This window comes from Gallus gallus, chromosome 28 (genome assembly GCF_016699485.2).
Source record: "Gallus gallus isolate bGalGal1 chromosome 28, bGalGal1.mat.broiler.GRCg7b, whole genome shotgun sequence".
Classification (NCBI taxonomy): domain Eukaryota; kingdom Metazoa; phylum Chordata; class Aves; order Galliformes; family Phasianidae; genus Gallus; species Gallus gallus.
Window position 1 is genome coordinate 1,302,415 of NC_052559.1, and position 19,174 is coordinate 1,321,588.

Sequence of the window (19,174 nt, forward strand, 5' to 3'; positions counted from 1 at the left end):
CTCTTTTGGATGTGAAGTCAAGAGGATAATAGGATAATGTATAAATTTTAGCTTGGGCTTGGCACGTTTATGAGCTGTTTGTGGTATAAACTCCTGCAAGAGGAGACCCAGAAACACGGCTGGGATATCTCTAATGGACAGAGCTGAACAACACACCTGGCACTCTTATGTCCTGCTAAGAGATATCCATTCACTGCGGTACTGCTTAGCTCTCAGCAGCCTCAGAGTCCTGTCTGATGGGCTCAGTGTCCGTTAGTCCATATACACCCATAAAGCTGTGACTTACTAGAAATGGTTGATACAGATTTTGCTCTGGAGCCCGGCCTCGTAGCACACCGAGCACCTCGAGACGTTTGGCACGGCTGGGAGGAATCCAGCTGCCTACCAACGCTTCCCAAGACAACAGTTAAGAGCAGAACAGTCAGTCGGTGGCAGAGGCCCCTCCAGGCTCACCCTGCCAGCACCAGATCCCCACAGCTCAGCACGGAGCGCCCTGCTGGGAGGTGTGTTGTTCTGCACAGCAGCCCTGTGCTCTTGCAGGGTGAGTACCTGTGAATTTCAGCGACGAGTGGTGTCTGTCAGCAGTGAGTAGTGGGGCCGATGCTGTTTAATGTCTCCATTGACGACACTGACAGCGAGGCGTGCCCGAGGGACAGCATGCCGCCCAGCAGTGGGCCCGGGAGAACCTCACGAGGTTCAGCAGATCCTCATCTCCCGCCCCTGGCAGCAGCCAAGGTCACGCACGCCGAAGCGGCTCGGGCCGCGCCGCGATGTCCCGCGGAGGGGGCGGGGCCTCGAGGAGGGGGCGGGGCCTCCTGACGGTTCGCGCGCCAGCTCGAGGTCGTCCATTGGCCGAGGGGCGGAGCGGCGCGCACGCGCCCTGCCCGCCCGCGGCCCGCTTTATAGGCGTTGGGGCCGGCGGGCCCGGGGCCGGCATGGTGCGGTTGTTGGAGCTGCTGGTGCTGCTGCGCGCCGTCCGCCCGCTGCCCACCCCCACCTCCGCGCCCGGCAACGGTGAGTGCAGGCGGCCGCGGCTCCCGCCGTCCTCTCCCCACGTTGGATCCCTGCGCACGCCCTTCGCTCTCATTGGCCGGCGCCGCTCGCGGCTCTCTCGCTCTCATTGGCCGGCGCTGAGCCGCGCGCACCCCGCGTTCCCCGTTGCGGGGTTCCGCTCCGCTCCGCTCGCCCCGCCCCGCAGGTTCTTTGGCGCAGTGCTCACCCGAGCAGTTCCACTGTTCGGAGCCGCGCGATCCCCAGATCGACTGCTACCCGCTGGAGTGGCTCTGCGACGGGCATCCCGACTGCGACGATGGACGGGACGAGTGGGGCTGCGGAGCGAGCGGGAGCCCCGCGGTGCCCACCGCCGGCGGCACAGGTACGGGCGGGCCTGCTGGGGGGGGCTGCGCTCGGGCTCGGGGGGGGGATGGGAGCCCCTCCGGGAGGGCTCTGATCGGTACCCGCGGTGCGGGGTCAGCAGGGCGGGGCGGTGCAGCCCGCGGTGTTCCGGATGGACGCGGGGGAGAACGTCGTGCGGAGAGGTGCGGAGCCCCGGCACGAACCGCCCGCAGCGGCGGGGCGCTCCCCTTCTCCGCGATCCCCGCATCCCTCCGGGGTGCTCCGCTGTGCGGCCGCTGCCGCGGGGGGTCGGGGTGGGGCGCATCCGGCGGTCCGTTCCCGCGGTTCGGTGTGTCCTCCCGGCTGTCATAAAGCTCAGCTGCAGCGGAACGGCTTTGTAGTGCTGTTATAAAGATAAGAGCTGCGGCTCTCCGACGGCGCCTTCCCTCCGCGCGGCTTTCGGCCCCTCTGAAGCGGCCTCATCCATCACACCTCGGCCGGGGCTGCGCTCACCCATCCGAGCACAGGACGTGCTGAGCAGCCCCACCTTCAGTGCGGCATTCGGGCGCCGCGGGGCTTCCTCAGGAAGAGCTTTGAAGTGTCTGCTTCCCTGCCCGCTGTGCTGGCTGCCTCACAGCCCTCTTAGATCGCACAATGGCCCGGGTTGGAAGAGACCTCCGGGATCACGAAGCTCCAACCCCCCCCACCGCAGGCAGGGCCACCAACCTCCACATTTAATTCCAGCCCAGGCTGCCCAGGGCCCCGTCCAACCTGGCCTTGAACACCTCCAGGGATGGATGGGGCATCCACAGCCCCTCTGGGCAGCTGTTCGGCACCTCCCCGCTCTCATAGGAAAGAACTCATCCTTGGGCTCTGTGCTCCCTGACCCTATGGGCACAATGGGTGCAGCTGCCTTGCTTCAGGATCCACTTTTAATCAAGCTTTCCTGCTTGCTTGGTTTACTTATTGACTTTGTCTCCTCCTACCCTAACAGTCCTCCCAGTCTATGAGAGGTGAGGAACGTTTCCCAGCTGCTGGCGTGGGCTAATGGCAGTAACAGCAGATAAGGCTTTGCTTCAGCCTATACAGTCCTGCTGGCACTCCTGAGCGAGCTGGGAGCCTGTTTGGGTTTGTGCTGAGGGCTGCTGTGTGCATTGCCTGGGAGCCTGGCGGACTTCTTGCTTTTTCTCCCTCCCAGAGACTTCAGCTGTCCCTGCGCCTGGGCGTGCTCTGCCATCCAGGAACCAGGGCCGCATGTGGATGCTGATCGTTGCAGGTATGTGGGACTCAGAGCACAGGTATGGGCAGGTTTCCCCATTGCAAGAAGTGCCTACATGACCAGCGTGGTGAGGGATGGGGTCTGTGTGTCCCCTGTCTCAGTTGGAGGAAGGAGGTGATGCTACCCTTCTGCACATGCACAAATGCAAGTCCCACCTATTCCCCCCTCACTTGCAAACCACTCCTATGTATGTGAAATGCACCTTTTTGCAGTAAATATGAGGGCTGTGACTCAGTGGTCTGCTGAGTACCCACCACACAAATATTGCTGGGTTGGAAACTGCTGGAGTTGAGGGTGGTGGTCTGGATTTTCCTTCCCCCCCTCCGATCCAATCTCTTTTCCTCTTCCCTTATCTCATTTCTCTCTTCTTCTCTCAGTTTTCAAGCTAAATTAGGACGTAACACAAGGCATCTGATCACACCTCATCACCAATAACTTTCATCCCTGGAGGCATCCAAGGCCAGGCTGGATGTGGCTCTGGGCAGCCTGGGCTGCTGGTTGGTGACCATCACATAGCAGGGGGTTGGAACTGGATGAGCACTGCTGTCCTTTTCAACCCGTTCTATGATTCTATGAAATACGTTCTATCTGCATTTTGTGCTCGGTGTCACAGTGCAGCGCAAATCAACATCGAAGCAATTGTTTGGCAGTGGTTCACCTTAATTACCCTGAGGGAATGTCCAAACCTCAGAGGTCCCCCCCTAAGGCGCCCCGCTCCATGCAGTCTGGCTGTAACACTTCCACGCTCATTGCCCATTGCTCTTCAGGCTGCTGCTCTCTGTTGACTAATGCTATCGAGCAGCAGAGCCGGGTGCAGATATCCAGGCCAGGCGCAGTGAGTGGTTCTCTGCTTATGCACTCTTCTCTTTAGTGCTCCTGAGCTGCCTGGTAGCTGTGGGTGGTATTGCTGCATGGGGGAAGTCCAAAGCAAAAAGCAGGTCTGACATCTTCGGTCTCGAAAGCGTATCCAGGGAGCAGTTGGTGCCTGACAAGAGCCAGGCAGACTTGTTCTCCTGAGAGGTAAGTTCTTTGCCCCCCCACGGGAGGGAGCAGTGATCCTGCCCTGCGTTTCTAGCAGTAGAGCTTTCCCCTCGGGTAGCTTTTCCCAGCTCTCCCTGCTGCTGCTCAGCCCCACACCTGTGGTTTCAGTTTGCCCTGAAGCAGCAGAACTCTCCCCTTCCTTCCTCACTACCGGATATGAGAGCCCTATTTTGGCTGCAGGGATCACTGCACGACATACTGTGAGAAGGTGCTGCCTTCTTTCAGTACTCTTATGTCCTTCCTTTGCTGCTGAGGGCTCTGAGCGCTCATGCCAAAACATTTCCTGGTGTGGGTTATTTCCCAAACTTCTTGCAATCTGAAGTAAAACTGGATTCCATGGCAAAAAGGCTGCCAGCAGCCACGTGGTTTTGTTTCCTGTCACAGGGATCTTTCACTGTGAGGTGGTAAGATGGGACTGAACTGCTCTCCCTGCTGCTGACCGTGGAACCTGGCTGAATTTGGACACGAGCTCTCGAATCTGGTTTGCTGTTACACTCGGATGCTCCCATTGCAGATGAGTCCTGGATGGTGGCACTGTGCCGCTTGAAATAGGACAGGGCCTTCCCCAGTGCTGTGAAATCTCCCCCTTAAAGGTGACAGGAATTCCCTCACTCTTTTTGCCTATAAGGATTAGTAATGCTGCTTCTCATCACCGTGGCCTTCGACCTAAAGGTTTAATTCTCAATGAAGGTGCAGTGCCAGGTGCTGTTCTGCCGCCCCTCTCAGAGCTCACTGAACCCACACACATCACATGCGTACTCCCCGAGCCTCCTTTTGCTTGGAGGCTTTGAGTGTTTGGTGTCTTTTGCTTTCAGCTTGAAGTAATGAGTTCCATGCTGTCAGCTCTGCTTTGTCAGCTCTGCTCTGCAGCTGTTTCTGCGTGGCTCTGTGCTGTTTGTGGAACTGACAGTGTTGGAGTTGTGTTGTGTGACCCAACAGCAGCTCAGCACCATACAGCCCCTCCTTCCAAGCGGGGGGGGGGGGGGGGGGGGGAAGAGTAATTATAATAATATATATACATATATATTTACAAGACAAATGATGCACAATGAGTTGCTCAGCACCTGCTGGCCGATGCCCAGCTGAAGCAAAAACACAGCATCATACCAGATGCTAAGAACCCCCACCCTGTCCCAGCTGAAAGCAGGGCAGCAGATTACTGACCTGTGCCTCTAATTCAGTGCTGACCTCTGTCTCGTGTGCTCCTTGCCAAGGGCTCAGTGAGTGCACAGAGGATACAGAGCTGCTCTGTGCTGTTGGGCTGAGAAGACGCTGCCCGTAAGCCTCAGAGCAGAGCATTGTGCTCGTGTGTAGTGTGTAAGTGTGCAGCTGTAACCCATGGCATCAGCTGGGCACATTGCAGCATCAGTGTTTGTTGTACCAAGAGGTTGTATGCACGACCTTCCCTCCGTTCCCAGAGGGACAAATAGAGGTAGCTGTTGGGGAACGATAGGGGAGAATAAAGAATGGGAAGCTGGAATGACTTCTGAATTTGCCTGGTTTTTGCGTTTCTTTTGTCTCTGTGGGCAGATGGGGACAGCAAGAGCCGGGTCTGAGCTGGGCCAAAGGGAGGGTTGGGTTGGATATGAGGAGGAAGTTTTTCACCCAGAGGGTGGTGACGCACTGAACAGGTTGCCCAAGGAGGCTGTGGATGCCCCATCCCTGGAGGCATTCAAGGCCAGGCTGGATGTGGCTCTGGGCAGCCTGGGCTGCTGGTTGGTGACCCTGCACATAGCAGGGGTTGGAACTGGATGAGCACTGCTGTCCTTTGCAACCCAGGCCATGCTGTGATAGTGTGACTGCAGTGCACAGTGTACTGGGGAAAGTGAAACATGGGGAGCAGAGTGAATGGAGCAGTGGGTGTGAGGTGTGCAGCTGGCACTTACACTGGGCTGCTGCTGCTGAGTGGATGACAAATGGAGCTTCTAGCCTGAGAATGAGGTGGAGGGAAAAAACTGCCTGAGCTTATTCCTTCTTCCTTAGAGCAAATGAAAGGCGTGGGGTGCCTCTCGGAGCAGGGGGTGCTTCAGGAGTCCCGACAGGACTGTGAGGGCTGCTGACTGGGCTGGTGGTGTCAGGGCCATATGGCAGAGGTCAGCTGTCAGCAGCCTGTCCTGATCATCCTCTTAGCCTGAGCTGCTGAGCCGAGCCGTGCTTTGCTGCTCTGCTGGGCTCTGTGGTCAGCAGTGATGCTGGGGTGTGAACTTGGGAGGGGTGGCTTCTTCCCACTGCAGGCTTACAAAGGCTTTGCTTACTGACCCCTGGGTGCTTCAGGCTTGAAAGCAAGCAAGCCTGTGGTTGTGGGTCTCAGACAAAGACTTGGAGTGCATCTGTGACAGCAATTGCCCTTCCTCTGTTCGGTACCGGAGACGTTTCTGTTGTTCTGATCCCTGGGCTCGGTGGCTTCCACTGTTGTGGACTGGAGCTGCTTTTCAGCCTCGTGGCAGCTTTGTGCTGTGCTGCCGTGGGGTTCTGAGGGATGAGCTGGGAGGGACTGCGTGCTTCTCTGGGTGGTGGCAGTGATGGGACAGGGGCAGCTGCAGTAGTGCTCACGTGCTTGATGAACAGCTGGGGCCAAAGCTGCATCTGCTGTAGGCATACAAAGCTGGTACCAACCTCACGCCTCCAACGCCAGGGGTGTCCTGCTGGGAAATGCTGTAACGTGCACCAAGCATACACCGCTAATAAAAACAGAATAAGGGAAAAGTGCAGGGCTGGAATTAGTTCCTTATATAAAGGGTTAGTGCTCCAATCTCATTAGTGTCTTAAGGAGCAGACACTCAGCTGCCTTCAGCTCCTGCAACGCAATCTGCTCAGCAATCGGCTTTGGGAACCCAGCAGGTGCCACCACGCAGCCAGGGCCCCGGGGCAGCTGTCCCAGCAGTCGGCGTGTGGGGCAGCACAGCCATGAAGCCACAGCTGCAGCCCCGCATCCCATAGCCGAGCGCAATGGGGCGGCTGGGCAGGAGGCGTGCGAGTCTGTCTGCCAGCCTGAAGCCCGGGGCACGGCGGGGCTGCCGCACACCGGAGGAGGAGGAGGTGCACATCCCGTTTGCACAGGACAGCCTGGTGAAGCAATGGAGCTCCATGCAGAACGTGGCAGACTGGAGCCAGGAGGAGAGCAAGGTCCCCGTTCGGAGGAACAAGTACTTCCTCAACATTAACGTGGGAGGCAAGCTGTTCCACATCGCCTGCAAGGTGGTGGCCCGGTATCCCGTCACCAGGCTGGGGAAGCTGGCCACCTGCACCGACCCCACGAAGAAGCTGAAGCTCTGCGACGATTACTCCGTGCAGAAGAACGAATACTTCTTCGACAGGGACCCTTCCATCTTCCACTACATCTTCCACTTCTACTGCAGCGGGGTGCTGTGGATAATGGACGAGATGTGCCCCAGTAACTTCGTGGAGGAGATCGAGTACTGGGGGATCCACCTGAAGCACTCCCAGCGGTGCTGCCGGATCCTGTTTGAGGAGAAGCAGGACGAGCTCAGCGAGTACCTGAAGATCCAGAAGGAGCTGGAGGCAGAGCTGGAGCCCGTGGACTCAGCAGAGCAGTTTGAGGGCAAATGTTTGGGGAAGTTCCGCAGGGCCATCTGGGACCTCATCGAGAACCCGTACTCATCCGTCCCGGCCAAGATCATCGCGGTGATGTCCAGCTTCTTTGTGCTCATCTCCATCGTGGGCATGACGCTGAGCACGGTGGAGGAGATGAAGCACAAGACGGGGAAGAAGTGGATGGAGCAGATGGAGATGATCTGCGCCATCTTCTTCACCTCCGAGTACCTCATGCGGCTCATCTCCTCCTCCAGCCTCAAGAACTTCCTGCGGGCAGCGCTCAATGCCATCGACCTGGTGGCCATCCTGCCCTTCTACATCCAGATCCTCTTTGAGAACCTGGACGAAGGGGAGACGCTGTACCACGAGGAGCTGCACAAAGTGGAGAACGTGAGCAAGCTGGGCAAAGTGCTCAAACTCATCAAGCTCATGCGGATCTTCCGCATCCTCAAGCTGGCGCGGCACTCCACGGGGCTCCGCGCCTTTGGCTTCACCATGAGGCAGTGCTACCAGCAGGTCTGCTGCCTCTTCCTCTTCATCGCCATGGGGGTCTTCACCTTCTCTGCTCTCATGCACTCGGTGGAGCACGACGTGCCGGGCACCAACTTCACCAGCATCCCCTACGCGTGGTGGTGGGCAGCGGTAAGGAGCGGGCGGAGGGCTGCAGTGCGGGATGGGGTGAAGGCGGTGAGGAGCAGAGCTGGGGGTGTCAGCCCTTCCCACTCCCACCTCCGTGCGCTCCTTTTCCCATGCAAATCCGCACTCAAACCTCATCTCCTGCCCAAGCTCTGGGCTGCAGCACCCCCAGCCCGCATGGCTTTGCTGCGTCAGTGCATGGCCCCATACTGGAACTGCAGTGTGGGTGGGCGATGGCTGTGCAGGGTATGGCAGCTCAGGCTGCAGAGCAGCTCATGGGGCAGCAGCAGTGTCACACAGTGCTTCATCCCCTCCCTTCCTTCATCGAGGAGGGCCACTAATATGATCAGAGGACTGGAGCACCTCTCCTGTGAGGAAAGGTTGAGGGAACTGGGCTTGTTTAGCTTGGAGAAGATAGGGCTCTGGGGAGACCTCATTGTGGCCTTTTGGTATTTGAAGGGAGCGTATAAACAGGAGGGGGAATGGCTGTTTATGGGGGTGGATAGTGATAGGACAAGGGGGAATGGTCTTAAACTGGGACAGGGGAGGTTTAGGTTGGATATGAGGAGGAAGTTCTTCACCCAGAGGGTGGTGACGCACTGAACAGGTTGCCCAAGGAGGCTGTGGATGCCCCATCCCTGCAGGCATTCGAGGCCAGGCTGGATGTGGCTCTGGGCAGCCTGGGCTGCTGGCTGGCGACCCTGCACATAGCAGGGGGGTGGAACTGGATGAGCATTGCGGTCCTTTTTAACCCAGGCCATCCTATGGTTCTGTGATTCCCCCCCAGGTCAGCCTCTCCACCGTGGGCTATGGGGACACAGTGCCCGACACGGTGCTCGGCCGGATTGTGGCGTTCGGCTGCATCTCCTTTGGCATCATCCTCAATGGCATGCCCATCTCCATCCTCTACAACAAGTTTTCGGACTACTACGCCAAGCTGAAGGCGCACGAGAACGAGAGCAGCCTCTCCCTGAAGCTCTCCCGACGGCTCCGTCTGAAGGAGCGCGTCCTGCGGAAGCTGTCCGAGTGCTGCCGCCCCGATCCCCACTGCCAGCACTGAGCCCCGGCACCGGGCATGCGGGGTGCTGAGCCGGGGAGCAGCCCCCAGGAGCAGGATTTAATAAACCAGCCCCAAACGGTGCTTTGTCTCCGGTTATTGGCGCACTGCAGCAAGCGTCGCGACAGCAGGGAGTTAAATATTGGGACCGTGCGTGTATGGGACCATGCGGTCACCCCCTCGTGCCGCTTGGAGAGCACGGCCAGGGCAGCAGCACCCACTGCACACACCCCCCCAGTGCCCACCCCGTGGGCAGCGTCGTCGCAGAGGGAACCCCACTGAGAACAGCACATTTAATAGTTCCTCTGAGGTCACTTTACAAAACGCAGCAATGTACAGACATTTACAGGACACCGGTTTCGGTCATATATTAGTGCTCTCGCTATATACATATGGTACAGCCACTGCGGGGGGGAACCCGCACACCCCGCACACAATCAGCCCTGAGTCCAACCCTGAGCCTTCCCAGCACCAACGGGGTCACCCCGAGCACAGCCGGGCACCCCTTTGCTTTGCTCTCCTGCAAAAGCCCACAGCGGTGCCGAAGAGAGACCCCCGCAGAGCTGCTCTGCAATGTGGGGGGGGGTCTCTGCATCAGTGGCAGCCGCAGCTCCCGGCCACCATATCATCGTACTGCTTGAGGACCACGTTCTCATCGTCGTCAAAGTAGAGGAGGTTGATGGAGTGGAGCTTGTCGGGCACACAGCAGGGGCTGCTGACGCCCTCGCTCAGCTTCAGGGCGTTGATGATGGACTGCACGGTGGCGTGGTTGGTCGGCCGCATGTTCTCACCCAGGGGGAAGGGGCAGGAGCCTCTGCAGTGGTAGGCGTTGTAACCCCGGGGTGAGATGATCCACCCCGACCAGCCGATCTCCTCGAAGTCCACGGACAGGGGGTGCCTCTGGCACGGCTGCAGGCGGTCCAGGGAGCGTGCGCTGCGCGGGCCGCTCAGCTTGGCAGGGAAATCCCGAGGCTGTGAGGCTGTCAGAAATAAGAAAACGATTCCATCAGCGACTGCACGAGCCTGGAAGGAGGGAGGAAGCGGAGCAGCGGTGTGCTGGCCACCCCTCTGTGCAATCACTGCAGAGCCGCTGGGAGGTGACGGCTCCGCAGCCCCACGGTGGTCACTGGCGTGGGCACGGCTCCGAGCATGGCCACGTTTGGGCTAAGCCAGAGCTGGAGCCTGCAGACAGGGACCCGGGCACGGCCCCGTGCTGTGTGGCACCCACCTGGGACTCCGGCCATGGGCAGGGACGCTCCTCGGCGCCCATCGTCCGTGAACAGGACCAGCATGGGCTTCTTGCTCTCATGGTGGTCCCCGCTGGATGCAAACTGCACGGCGGGGGCCTCGAGTGCGCTCCCCCCCAGGCCATGCACCGTCACCAGCAAACCTCGGTTGCTACTCTCATCTTGGGTCCAATCCCGAACCTGGGGAAGCAAACGCAGCGTCACCACCGCGGGACGGGGCTGTGGCAGTGTCCCCATGGCCCCAGAACGTGGCACGGGGGGCGGTGGGACAGCAGCGGTACCGGCACCGCAGTGGGGCACCCACCCACGCTCCCACCCCTCCCCACGGGCTGCACACCCCGACCTTGGGTGGACACTGCTGGCCCAGAATGGCACGAAATGGGTTAAAAAGGCTCTCGGATGCAAAACAGCCATTTTTTCCCCCCTGTGCCATCCATCTACGCGGTGTCAGAGCACTCACAGCCTGCGTGATGGCAAAGACCTCCCAGCCCGAGCCCTGCAGCGAGAGCAGCCTGGTTGCCAGCAGCTTCTGTCCTTCGGGGGAGTCTGGCTCACTCTCATCCAGAATTTGGTACACGCTGACCTGGGGATGGAGGCAAAGGGCGGTGAGCAGCCATGGCCTTTGGGAGGGGGGGGGGGGTGTTGGAGAGATCGTACCGAGGGGGTGGGGAAAAGGATGGAGACAGGGAGAGAGCAGTGGCGGCATCGCTGCTGGGCACAGCTGGGCACATCCCTGCCCCCATCCGCACCCCATCCCCCTCACCTGGCAGAAGTGGTCTTTTTGGGCTCCCCCCCCCTCACCTGGCAGAAGTGGTGCCTCCTGGGCCCCTCGGCGGCTCTCGGCCACAGCCGGAAGAGGTGCAGCTCCGCCGTGAGGATCTTCTCATTCCTGGCCACGCTGGAGAGGACGAAGAGGAACCGCATCTTCTCGCCGTGAGCTGCGGGGAAGGACAGGTCGGGAAGTGAAACGGAACAGCCCCATCCCACACCCCCCAACCCCAGCACGGCGGGGACCCGCAGCCCTTACTTCTATCCAGGAAGCTGCGGACGGTGTTGCCCTCCAGGACGTCGGGGTTTTTGGTGACGCCGTCGGCATTGGCCACCGCGTTGAACAGATCCACCATGTACTGCGGCGGCTGTTTGACGTGGGCGGGGGGGGGGCGGGGGGTCCTCCATGCCGAACACCTCCAGCAGCTTCTTGAGAGCCTCAGCCCTGCGGCTCTCCGGGGCGGCCGGCCGTGCCAAGGCCAGCAGCAGCAGCAGCACCGTGCCCAGCATGGCTCCGCCGTCCCAGCCCCGGCCCGACTCCCCCTCTGCAACCCCAGAGCCGCATTTATAAGCGGCTGGAAAGATGGATTGGAGTCAAATATGCACATGGGCGATCGGGAAGGTAAAGAGAGCTAATTGCCGTGCTAACAAGGTGCAAAGATGGGCACCCTGCGCCAATTAACCCCAGTACACAACGGGAGGGGAGGGCTGGCAGCGGCGCTCCGGGGGGACGCGGGTCCGGCTGCGCCCCTCGGCACGGATCCCCGACTGCCTTTGCTCTCCATAGGAGACTAACTGGCGTTTAATGACAGCACTAATGGGACCGACAGGAGCACCACGGCCAGGCTGGCCCGGGCCGCATCCCCTCCCGTCCCCCACGCAGGTCGCGGCTGTGGGGATCGGTGCGATGGGATGAGAGCCCACGCGTTGCGTGTGTCCCCCCAGCAGGGCCAAACCGGCCGGTGAAGGCGCTCCCAATTGACTCCGTGCACGCAGAGCTGCGCGGCCAGCCGGCATCTGTCATTTACCCCAACGTGAAAGGGCCGTTAATTATCCAGAATACACAGAGAGGCCACCCCGGGCTCGGCTTAATGGGCAGAGGAAACTTCACATCCTCCGCATCCCTTCCTTCCCCTTCCCGGCCCTCCAGCAGCAGTGCGTCCCATAGGACCGGGGCTGCTCCTCACCCGACCCCAAGGTGCCCACCCCCCCGGATCCCCCCCCCACACCCACATTGTGCCCATGCTGTGCACAGAGCAGCTGTCCGTGCGGTGCCAGACGCCACACGTGCAGGGCAGCATCCCGGGACGTTGGGGCAGAGCTGCCAATTGCCCGCGATGTTTACCTTACAAACTGCCAAACATTTTGCGGAGGGTTCCTTTCTAACGAGCGCTGCTTAAAACCAGCGGCTCTCGTTGATAAACGTCACCTTCCGCCATTTACATACAGCGCAGACAGTCTGGCGGGGGTCTCACAGGGGCCCCACCTGCAGACCCCCCACCCCTGCGCTGCCGGACGGCCACCCCTACCCACAGCAGCCCCTTCTGTACGTCCCCCCATCCCCTGTGCCCCAGCTCCGCTTTCACCACCCAAGGGCTGTCTGTCCCTTCCTCCCAGCGGAGCTCAAAGTGCCAATGCAGAGCTGCGATTTCTGCCTTTGGGGGTTGATCTGCCCCCCCCCCCCGCCCCCCTTTCCCTCCCCCGGCCTGAACCAACCAGCGGACCGTCCCTCTCCTGTCCCCATCCCACCCCATAGGCATCAGAGCAGCTCCGACGGCGCTGCAGGCAGAGAACGGCGCCGGCAGCTCCGATGCCACGGCAGCATCTCCTCCCCGTCTGCCGGGGGGCACCGCCGTCTCCACTGAGTTATTCTTCAGCCCACTCCACTGCACGGTCGGATGCAGCCAAAGCAGAGGGTGCTGCCCTGGATCTGCTCGGCCGTTATCCCCCCAAATCAGCCCAGGAGCTGCAGGGCATCGCCGCAGGGCAGCGGGATGGGGCAGCCGGCAGCTGTGCTTACCTAAGCAGGCGGGGATCCCCCGAGGAGCAGCGGCCCCAACTCCTTCCCACATCAATTTCCTGCACAGATTTGCAACACAAAGGCGCAAAGATCCCCCCCCGGCACCTCGCCGGGGACACCCCGGGGGGGGGACGGCCCCAATACACAGCCAAAGGGAGGCGGACCCACAGGGAGGAGGTTTTGGGGATGCAGTATCCAACCATGAGACTGCTCCTCAAATAAACCTCTCTCTGCTCCCTCGGTTGGCTTCGGAAAGAAACCCTCACCCCCCATGGAGGCCGTTGGCTGCTTTCAGGCACTGATGGATAAATCCTTACGAGAGCCCCGGGCTGCTGAAATGGGGAATGTTTTTACCACGATACCTCATGGCTGAGGGGCAGTGAAGGGCAGTGAGGGGCGATGAGGGGAGATGAGGGGCAATGGGAGGCAATGGGGGGCGATGGGGGGCAGTGAGGGGCGATGGGGGGCAGTGAGGGGCTGTCCCCCCCCAGAGCAGCACAGCCCGGACTGCTGTAGGCAGGGACCAACCTCAGGTACTGCTCCCTCATCGCACAGCTCCCCGTGCTGTGACCATCTCATATGGGTTTCCAAGCAGTGTATGCAGGCACAGAATGGTAACCACCCTTCCCAGACCCCCCCCCTTCTCCGGTGCCAGCACCGAACGCTCAGCTCTGGCAGCAGAAATGCAGAAGGAAAACGCCTCTGGGGCAGTGGGAGACCCAACCCGGGGGTCGGTGGGCATTTCCCAGCTGGGCCGTTATCACCGAATGAGGCACCATCCACCAACCACCCCAGGGACAGCTGCACCTTCCTGTCACACCTGCGGGGCCCACGGATCCTCCCAGCCCTGGGAAGGAGCACTTCACGCTGCCTAACGCCGTATGGAGGTGGGGAGGTGGGCAGCGATGCGTCCCAACAGACCCCCATGGGATGGATCCCACCAGCGGCGCCGTTCCCTCTGATGCTCAGACTGAGCCTCTGCCACGGGGCAGCTCATGGGCTCAGCACGAAGGCAAACCCCGACTGATGTGCTGTGGGCAGGCAGTGCTACCCAGTGAAGCACAGCAGGGAAACGTCAGACCCAAAGCCATGCAGACCCAAAGCCACGCAGACCCAAAGCCACGCAGACCCAAAGCCACGCAGACCCAAAGCCATGCAGACCCAAAGCCATGCAGACCCAAAACCACACAGACCCAAAGCCACGCAGACCCAAAACCACGCAGACCCAAAGCCATGCAGACCCAAAACCACGCAGATCCAAAGCCATGCAGACCCAAAGCCACGCAGACCCAAAGCCATGCAGACCCAAAGCCACGCATACCCAAAGCCACGCGGCCCTCCGCGCCCCCACTGCTCCGTGAGCCCAAATCAGCCCCGAGGAACAGCAAAAGGAACTCAATGGCAAAGAAGGCACTGCGCGGTTCTGCCCAAACCAGGGGGGCTCATAGGGCCGCACGCTGTGCTTTGGGACGGGCAAAGAGGGCTGCAGCACATCAGGTCCTTACAGCAGCCCTCCCCGGGAGGTGAGGTGAGGTGAACATCCCATTCCAAAGGGACACGCAGCCTCCACCCCCACTGCCTGCCTTCAGAGGCCGTTTTACCCACACCAAACTCATTCCTGATCCTCAGCAGCACCAAAGCTGAGACCCGGAGCGGTCCTTTGGCAGCAGACAGTAATGTGCTCAGGGATCAGAGGTCGGGACCACCCCTATGTGCCCACCCGGATCCACCCCCCCAGGGAAAGCGTTTCGCCGGGCTGAGCAGTGAGAGCAAATGACAGCACAGCACGTCGGGCATCGCCTCCAGAAGCGGGGATTTATTCTTCTCTCCCTGGGACCGCCCGCAGCCGTCGCATCACTTCATGGAAGCCGAGCAGCCCTGAAAGCAATCCGAGCCTCCCTGCAGCTCAGATGCAGTGGCCGGGAGGAGAGCTGGGATTCCCGAGACTGAAACCTTCGGGGAAATGCTGAGTAAAGCAAAACGCCACGGGAGAGCATCCCGTCCCAACCACAGCGGTGCCGTGGGAACCATCAGCACAGCCACTCGGTGCACCACCGCCTTTAACAGCATCGGCCAAAAGGAGCCCAACAAAACACATACAGAGGAAAAACACATTTCCATTTAAAGAATGAAGCAGCAGCTGTGTATAAACCATCAGGTTTCTGCCCCGGGATCTGAGCTCTCTGCCCCACAGTGCCCGGAGGGGGAGGGTTGGGGTGCAGCCTGCAGTGCAGGAGCAGAACCCGACCTTCAAAGTCATACAGAAGACTTACAGAGAAACAAACCACGCGCTTGAAATGCAGGACTCACAATGCCTTAAACGTTACACAAAGTACTACGGCTGCCCATCTCAGAGTCTCAGCCCCAGGAACCACATCCAACCCCTGGCATCCCTTCTGCCACCCCACGCCGGTGCCTTCAGGCTCCTTCTGCAGGGAACTCCATCCCTGCCCAACTCAGTCCAAAGTACCTAAAAACGAAAACGAGGATGAACCAACACAGCCTCAGAGGTCAGAAAGGAGACAGAAATGCAGCTACACGAAATTCAGGGTTATAGGGAGCTACGTGGGTCTGTAGGGGGGGCTGTATGGGGATGTGGGGCTAAAAGGCCTAGGGATAGGACTAGGGGGGGAAATAGGGGGATATGGGGCTATAACGGGGTGTAGGAGGGTTATAGGGGGATATGGGGCTACAGGGAGCAGTGGGGGGGCCATAGGGGGGATATAGGGAGATAGGGGGGCTGTGGGGGGGGGTAAAGGGGGATATAAGGGGCTATGAGTTTATAGGGTGAGGCCATAGGGGGATGTGGGGCTAGAAGGCACAGATACAGGCCCAGATAAAGGGACTATGGGGGGAAATAGGGGGATATGGGGCTATAGGGAGCAGTGGGGGGGGGCATAGGGGGGATATGGGGAGATAGGGAGCTGGGGGGGGGGGCATAGGGGGATATAGGGGGCTATGGGTTTATAGGGGAGACTGTAGGGGGATGTGGGGCTAAAAGGCCCAGATATAGAAACTGTGGGGCTACAGGGGACTGTAGGAGCGATATAGGAGGATATGGAGCTATAGGATATAGGAGGATATGGGGCTATAGGATATAGGAGGATATGGGGCTATAGGATATAGGAGGATATGGGGCTATGGGATATAGGACGATATGGGGCTATGGGATATAGGAGGATATGGGGCTATAGGATATAGGAGGATATGGGGCTATAGGATATAGGAGGATATGGGGCTATAGGATATAGGATATAGGAGGATATGGGGCTATGGGATATAGGAGGATATGAGGCTATGGGATATAGGAGGATATGGGGCTATAGGATATAGGATATAGGAGGATATGGGGCTATGGGATATAGGACGATAAGGGGCTATGGGATGTAGGAGGATATGGGGCTATGGGATATAGGAGGATATGGGGCTATAGGATATAGGAGGATATGGGGCTATGGGATATAGGAGGATATGGGGCTATGGGATATAGGAGGATATGAGGCTATGGGATATAGGAGGATATGGGGCTATAGGATATAGGATATAGTAGGATATGGGGCTATGGGATATAGGAGGATATGGGGCTATGGGATATAGGACGATATGGGGCTATGGGATATAGGAGGATATGGGGCTATAGGATATAGGAGAATATGGGGCTATGGGATATAGGATATAGGAGGATATGGGGCTATGGGATATAGGAGGATATGGGGCTATGGGATATAGGACGATATGGGGCTATGGGATATAGGAGGATATGGGGCTATAGGATATAGGAGAATATGGGGCTATGGGATATAGGATATAGGAGGATATGGGGCTATGGGATATAGGAGGATATGGGGCTATGGGATATAGGACGATATGGGGCTATGGGATATAGGACGATATGGGGCTATGGGATATAGGAGGATATGGGGCTATGGGATATAGGACGATATGGGGCTATGGGATATAGGAGGATATGGGGCTATGGGATATAGGAGGATATGGGGCTATGGGATATAGGAGGATATGGGGCTACTGCTCCCCGTGTAGGCGCCCTTCGAATGGAGACCATTCTGAGACCCCCTCTCAAGAGAGGCATTACGGAATAATACGGGAAGCGGCCGATCCTCACCTTCCAAAAAGGCGAACTCATCGACAGCTTCAATGGCGTTATCTGCAAAGGGAGCGGAAGGGATCGGTGCCGATCAGACCGACCCCGCGGGGGATCAGTGCTGATGGAGGCAGCTCAGCTTTGTGCGCAGCGCAGCGCAGCGACCGACGGCCGTTCGCTTCAGGGGCAGTGCGTGAAACAGCGCTCAGCAACAGCAAAGAACGCAAACCAGCAGCGAACAGTTGGGGGATTCCTCTCCCCTTTGGAGCCCCCCCATTGCGCTGCGATGGATGGAGGGATGGATGGATGGAGGGATGGATGGATGGAGGGAGGGATGGACGGATGGATGGATGGATGGATGGAGGGATGGATGGAGGGATGGATGGATGGAGGGATGGAGGGATGGATGGAGGGATGGATGGAGGGATGGATGGAGGGATGGAGGGATGGATGGATGGAGGGAGGGATGGATGGAGGGATGGATGGAGGGATGGATGGATGGAGGGATGGATGGAGGGATGGAGGGACGGATGGAGGGACGGATGGATGGAGGGACGGATGGATGGATGGAGGGATGGATGGAGGGATGGATGGAGGGATGGAGGGATGGATGGAGGGATGGATGGAGGGATGGATGGAGGGATGGATGGAGGGATGGATGGAGGGATGGAGGGATGGATGGATGGAGGGATGGATGGACGGATGGATGGATGGATGGATGGACGGATGGATGGACGGATGGATGGATGGATGGAGGGATGGATGGAGGGATGGATGGATGGATGGAGGGATGGATGGATGGATGGATGGATGGACGGACGGATGGACGGATGGATGGATGGATGGATGGAGGGATGGATGGATGGATGGATGGACGGATGGATGGATGGATGGATGGACGGATGGATGGATGGACGGATGGATGGAGGGATGGATGGATGGGACCCCCCGCCCATGGGACCCCCCCCCCCCCCGGGGTCGCACCGTACCCAGATCCTTCCTCTGCAGGGTTTTCCTCTTGCCCTGCTGGGCGTACACAAACGCGTCCTTAGCGATGGTCTCCACGAACAGCTCCTGCGGGGCACAACGCGCCGCGTCGCACGGAGGGAACGGAACGGAACGGAACGGAACGGAACGGAACGCACCGCCCGGCCCGGCCCCGCTCCGCTCCTCACCGCGGCCCGCGCCAGCACGAACACGGCCTCCTGGCTGGCCAGGCTGACGTCCGGGTCCGCCTTCACCAACGCCTTCACGCGGGACAACGGCAGCCGAGCGGCGCGGGCCGCTCCCGCACACGGCGCCGCACCGCCGCCGTCCTCCGCCGCCACCGCCGCCGTCTCCGCTGCCGCCGCCGCCGCCGCCATCCCGCGCCGCGCACGCGCAGTGCCGCCGGGCGGAGCTCCGCCCCGCCGCGATCCGCCGCGCCGCCGGGGGGCGCTGTCCCGGAACCCGAACACGGCGCTCCGCCCTCCGTTGTGCCCCCAATGCGGTCGTCGCGGCTCCTCGCGCCCCCAACGTGGCTGTGCGCCCTCCTGGTGACCCCGAACTCCGTGCCCCACATATGGCCCTCCGTCCTCACTGTGCCCCAAACGCAGCTCCCCGCCCTTCCCGTGTCTCGATCATAGCCCGGCGTTCACACCGTGCCCCCAAACTCAGCCCTCCGTTGTCCCTCTGCCCCCAAACTCAGCCCTCCATCCACTCTACGCCCCAAATATGGCCCTCCGTCCTCCCCGTGCCACAAACACAGTCCTTCTTCCACTCCACGCCCCAAATTCAGCCTTTCATTCTCCCTGTGCCCCACATTTGTCCCTCCATCCATTCCATGCCCCCAACACAGCCCTCTATCTTCCCTGTGCCCCAAACGTGGCCCTCCATCCTCTCTGTGCCCCACACTCAGCCCTCCAATTCACTCTATGTCCCAAACTCACCCCTCCGTTGTCCCTCTGCCCCCAAACACAGCCCTCCATCCACTCCATGCCCCAAATATGGCCTCCCCACCCTCCCTGTGTCCCCATACGTGGTCCTTCTCCCACTCTATGCCACAAACTCAGCTCTTCACTCTCCCTGTGCCCCAAACACAGCCCTGCAGTCCCCTCTAATGTGTCCCACCCACCCCACCCCCATTGTCCAGATA

General features: G+C 59.8%; 4 protein-coding genes across 11 annotated transcripts; 2 read left to right on the forward strand and 2 right to left on the reverse strand.

The window, feature by feature from the left end:
- The first annotated feature begins 96 nt into the window (after window positions 1-96).
- On the forward strand, window positions 97-5,146 carry CD320 (CD320 molecule). Of its 6 annotated transcripts, none has more exons than XM_046904572.1 (5): window positions 97-541; window positions 1,199-1,375; window positions 2,534-2,611; window positions 3,486-3,634; window positions 4,040-5,146. In XM_046904572.1, exons 1-4 carry the CDS (start codon window positions 292-294, stop codon window positions 3,629-3,631), a joined length of 651 nt encoding a protein of 216 aa, XP_046760528.1. In that variant the 5' UTR covers window positions 97-291; the 3' UTR covers window positions 3,632-3,634; window positions 4,040-5,146. The 6 variants fall into 6 exon arrangements, with proteins under 6 accessions (XP_046760528.1, XP_040509461.1, XP_040509463.1 ...); NM_001389405.2 differs by lacking the exon at window positions 97-541 and adding an exon at window positions 923-1,014; XM_040653527.1 differs by having other exon boundaries at window positions 3,486-5,146.
- On the forward strand, window positions 4,799-8,987 carry LOC107055327 (potassium voltage-gated channel subfamily V member 2-like). The gene is made up of 2 exons (XM_040653619.2): window positions 4,799-7,852; window positions 8,634-8,987. Exons 1-2 carry the CDS (start codon window positions 6,605-6,607, stop codon window positions 8,904-8,906), a joined length of 1,521 nt encoding a protein of 506 aa, XP_040509553.1. The 5' UTR covers window positions 4,799-6,604; the 3' UTR covers window positions 8,907-8,987.
- A 203-nt stretch (window positions 8,988-9,190) lies between these two features.
- ADMP (anti-dorsalizing morphogenetic protein) lies at window positions 9,191-11,438 on the reverse strand. The gene is given in 6 exon segments (NM_204822.2): window positions 9,191-9,883; window positions 10,132-10,330; window positions 10,611-10,733; window positions 10,952-11,088; window positions 11,178-11,301; window positions 11,303-11,438. Coding segments are annotated over 6 exon segments (1,095 nt in total). The 5' UTR covers window positions 11,429-11,438; the 3' UTR covers window positions 9,191-9,497.
- A 3,296-nt stretch (window positions 11,439-14,734) lies between these two features.
- POLE4 (DNA polymerase epsilon 4, accessory subunit) lies at window positions 14,735-18,425 on the reverse strand. 3 transcript variants are annotated; one of them, XM_015299790.3, is made up of 4 exons: window positions 18,216-18,425; window positions 18,030-18,114; window positions 17,062-17,103; window positions 14,735-14,891 (listed from the first exon to the last, which is right to left on the reverse strand). In XM_015299790.3, exons 1-4 carry the CDS (start codon window positions 18,402-18,404, stop codon window positions 14,845-14,847), a joined length of 363 nt encoding a protein of 120 aa, XP_015155276.2. In that variant the 5' UTR covers window positions 18,405-18,425; the 3' UTR covers window positions 14,735-14,844. The 3 variants fall into 3 exon arrangements, with proteins under 3 accessions (XP_015155276.2, XP_025000172.2, XP_015155279.2); XM_025144404.3 differs by having other exon boundaries at window positions 14,735-14,996; XM_015299793.3 differs by having other exon boundaries at window positions 14,735-15,408.
- Between the last annotated feature and the right edge of the window lie 749 nt (window positions 18,426-19,174).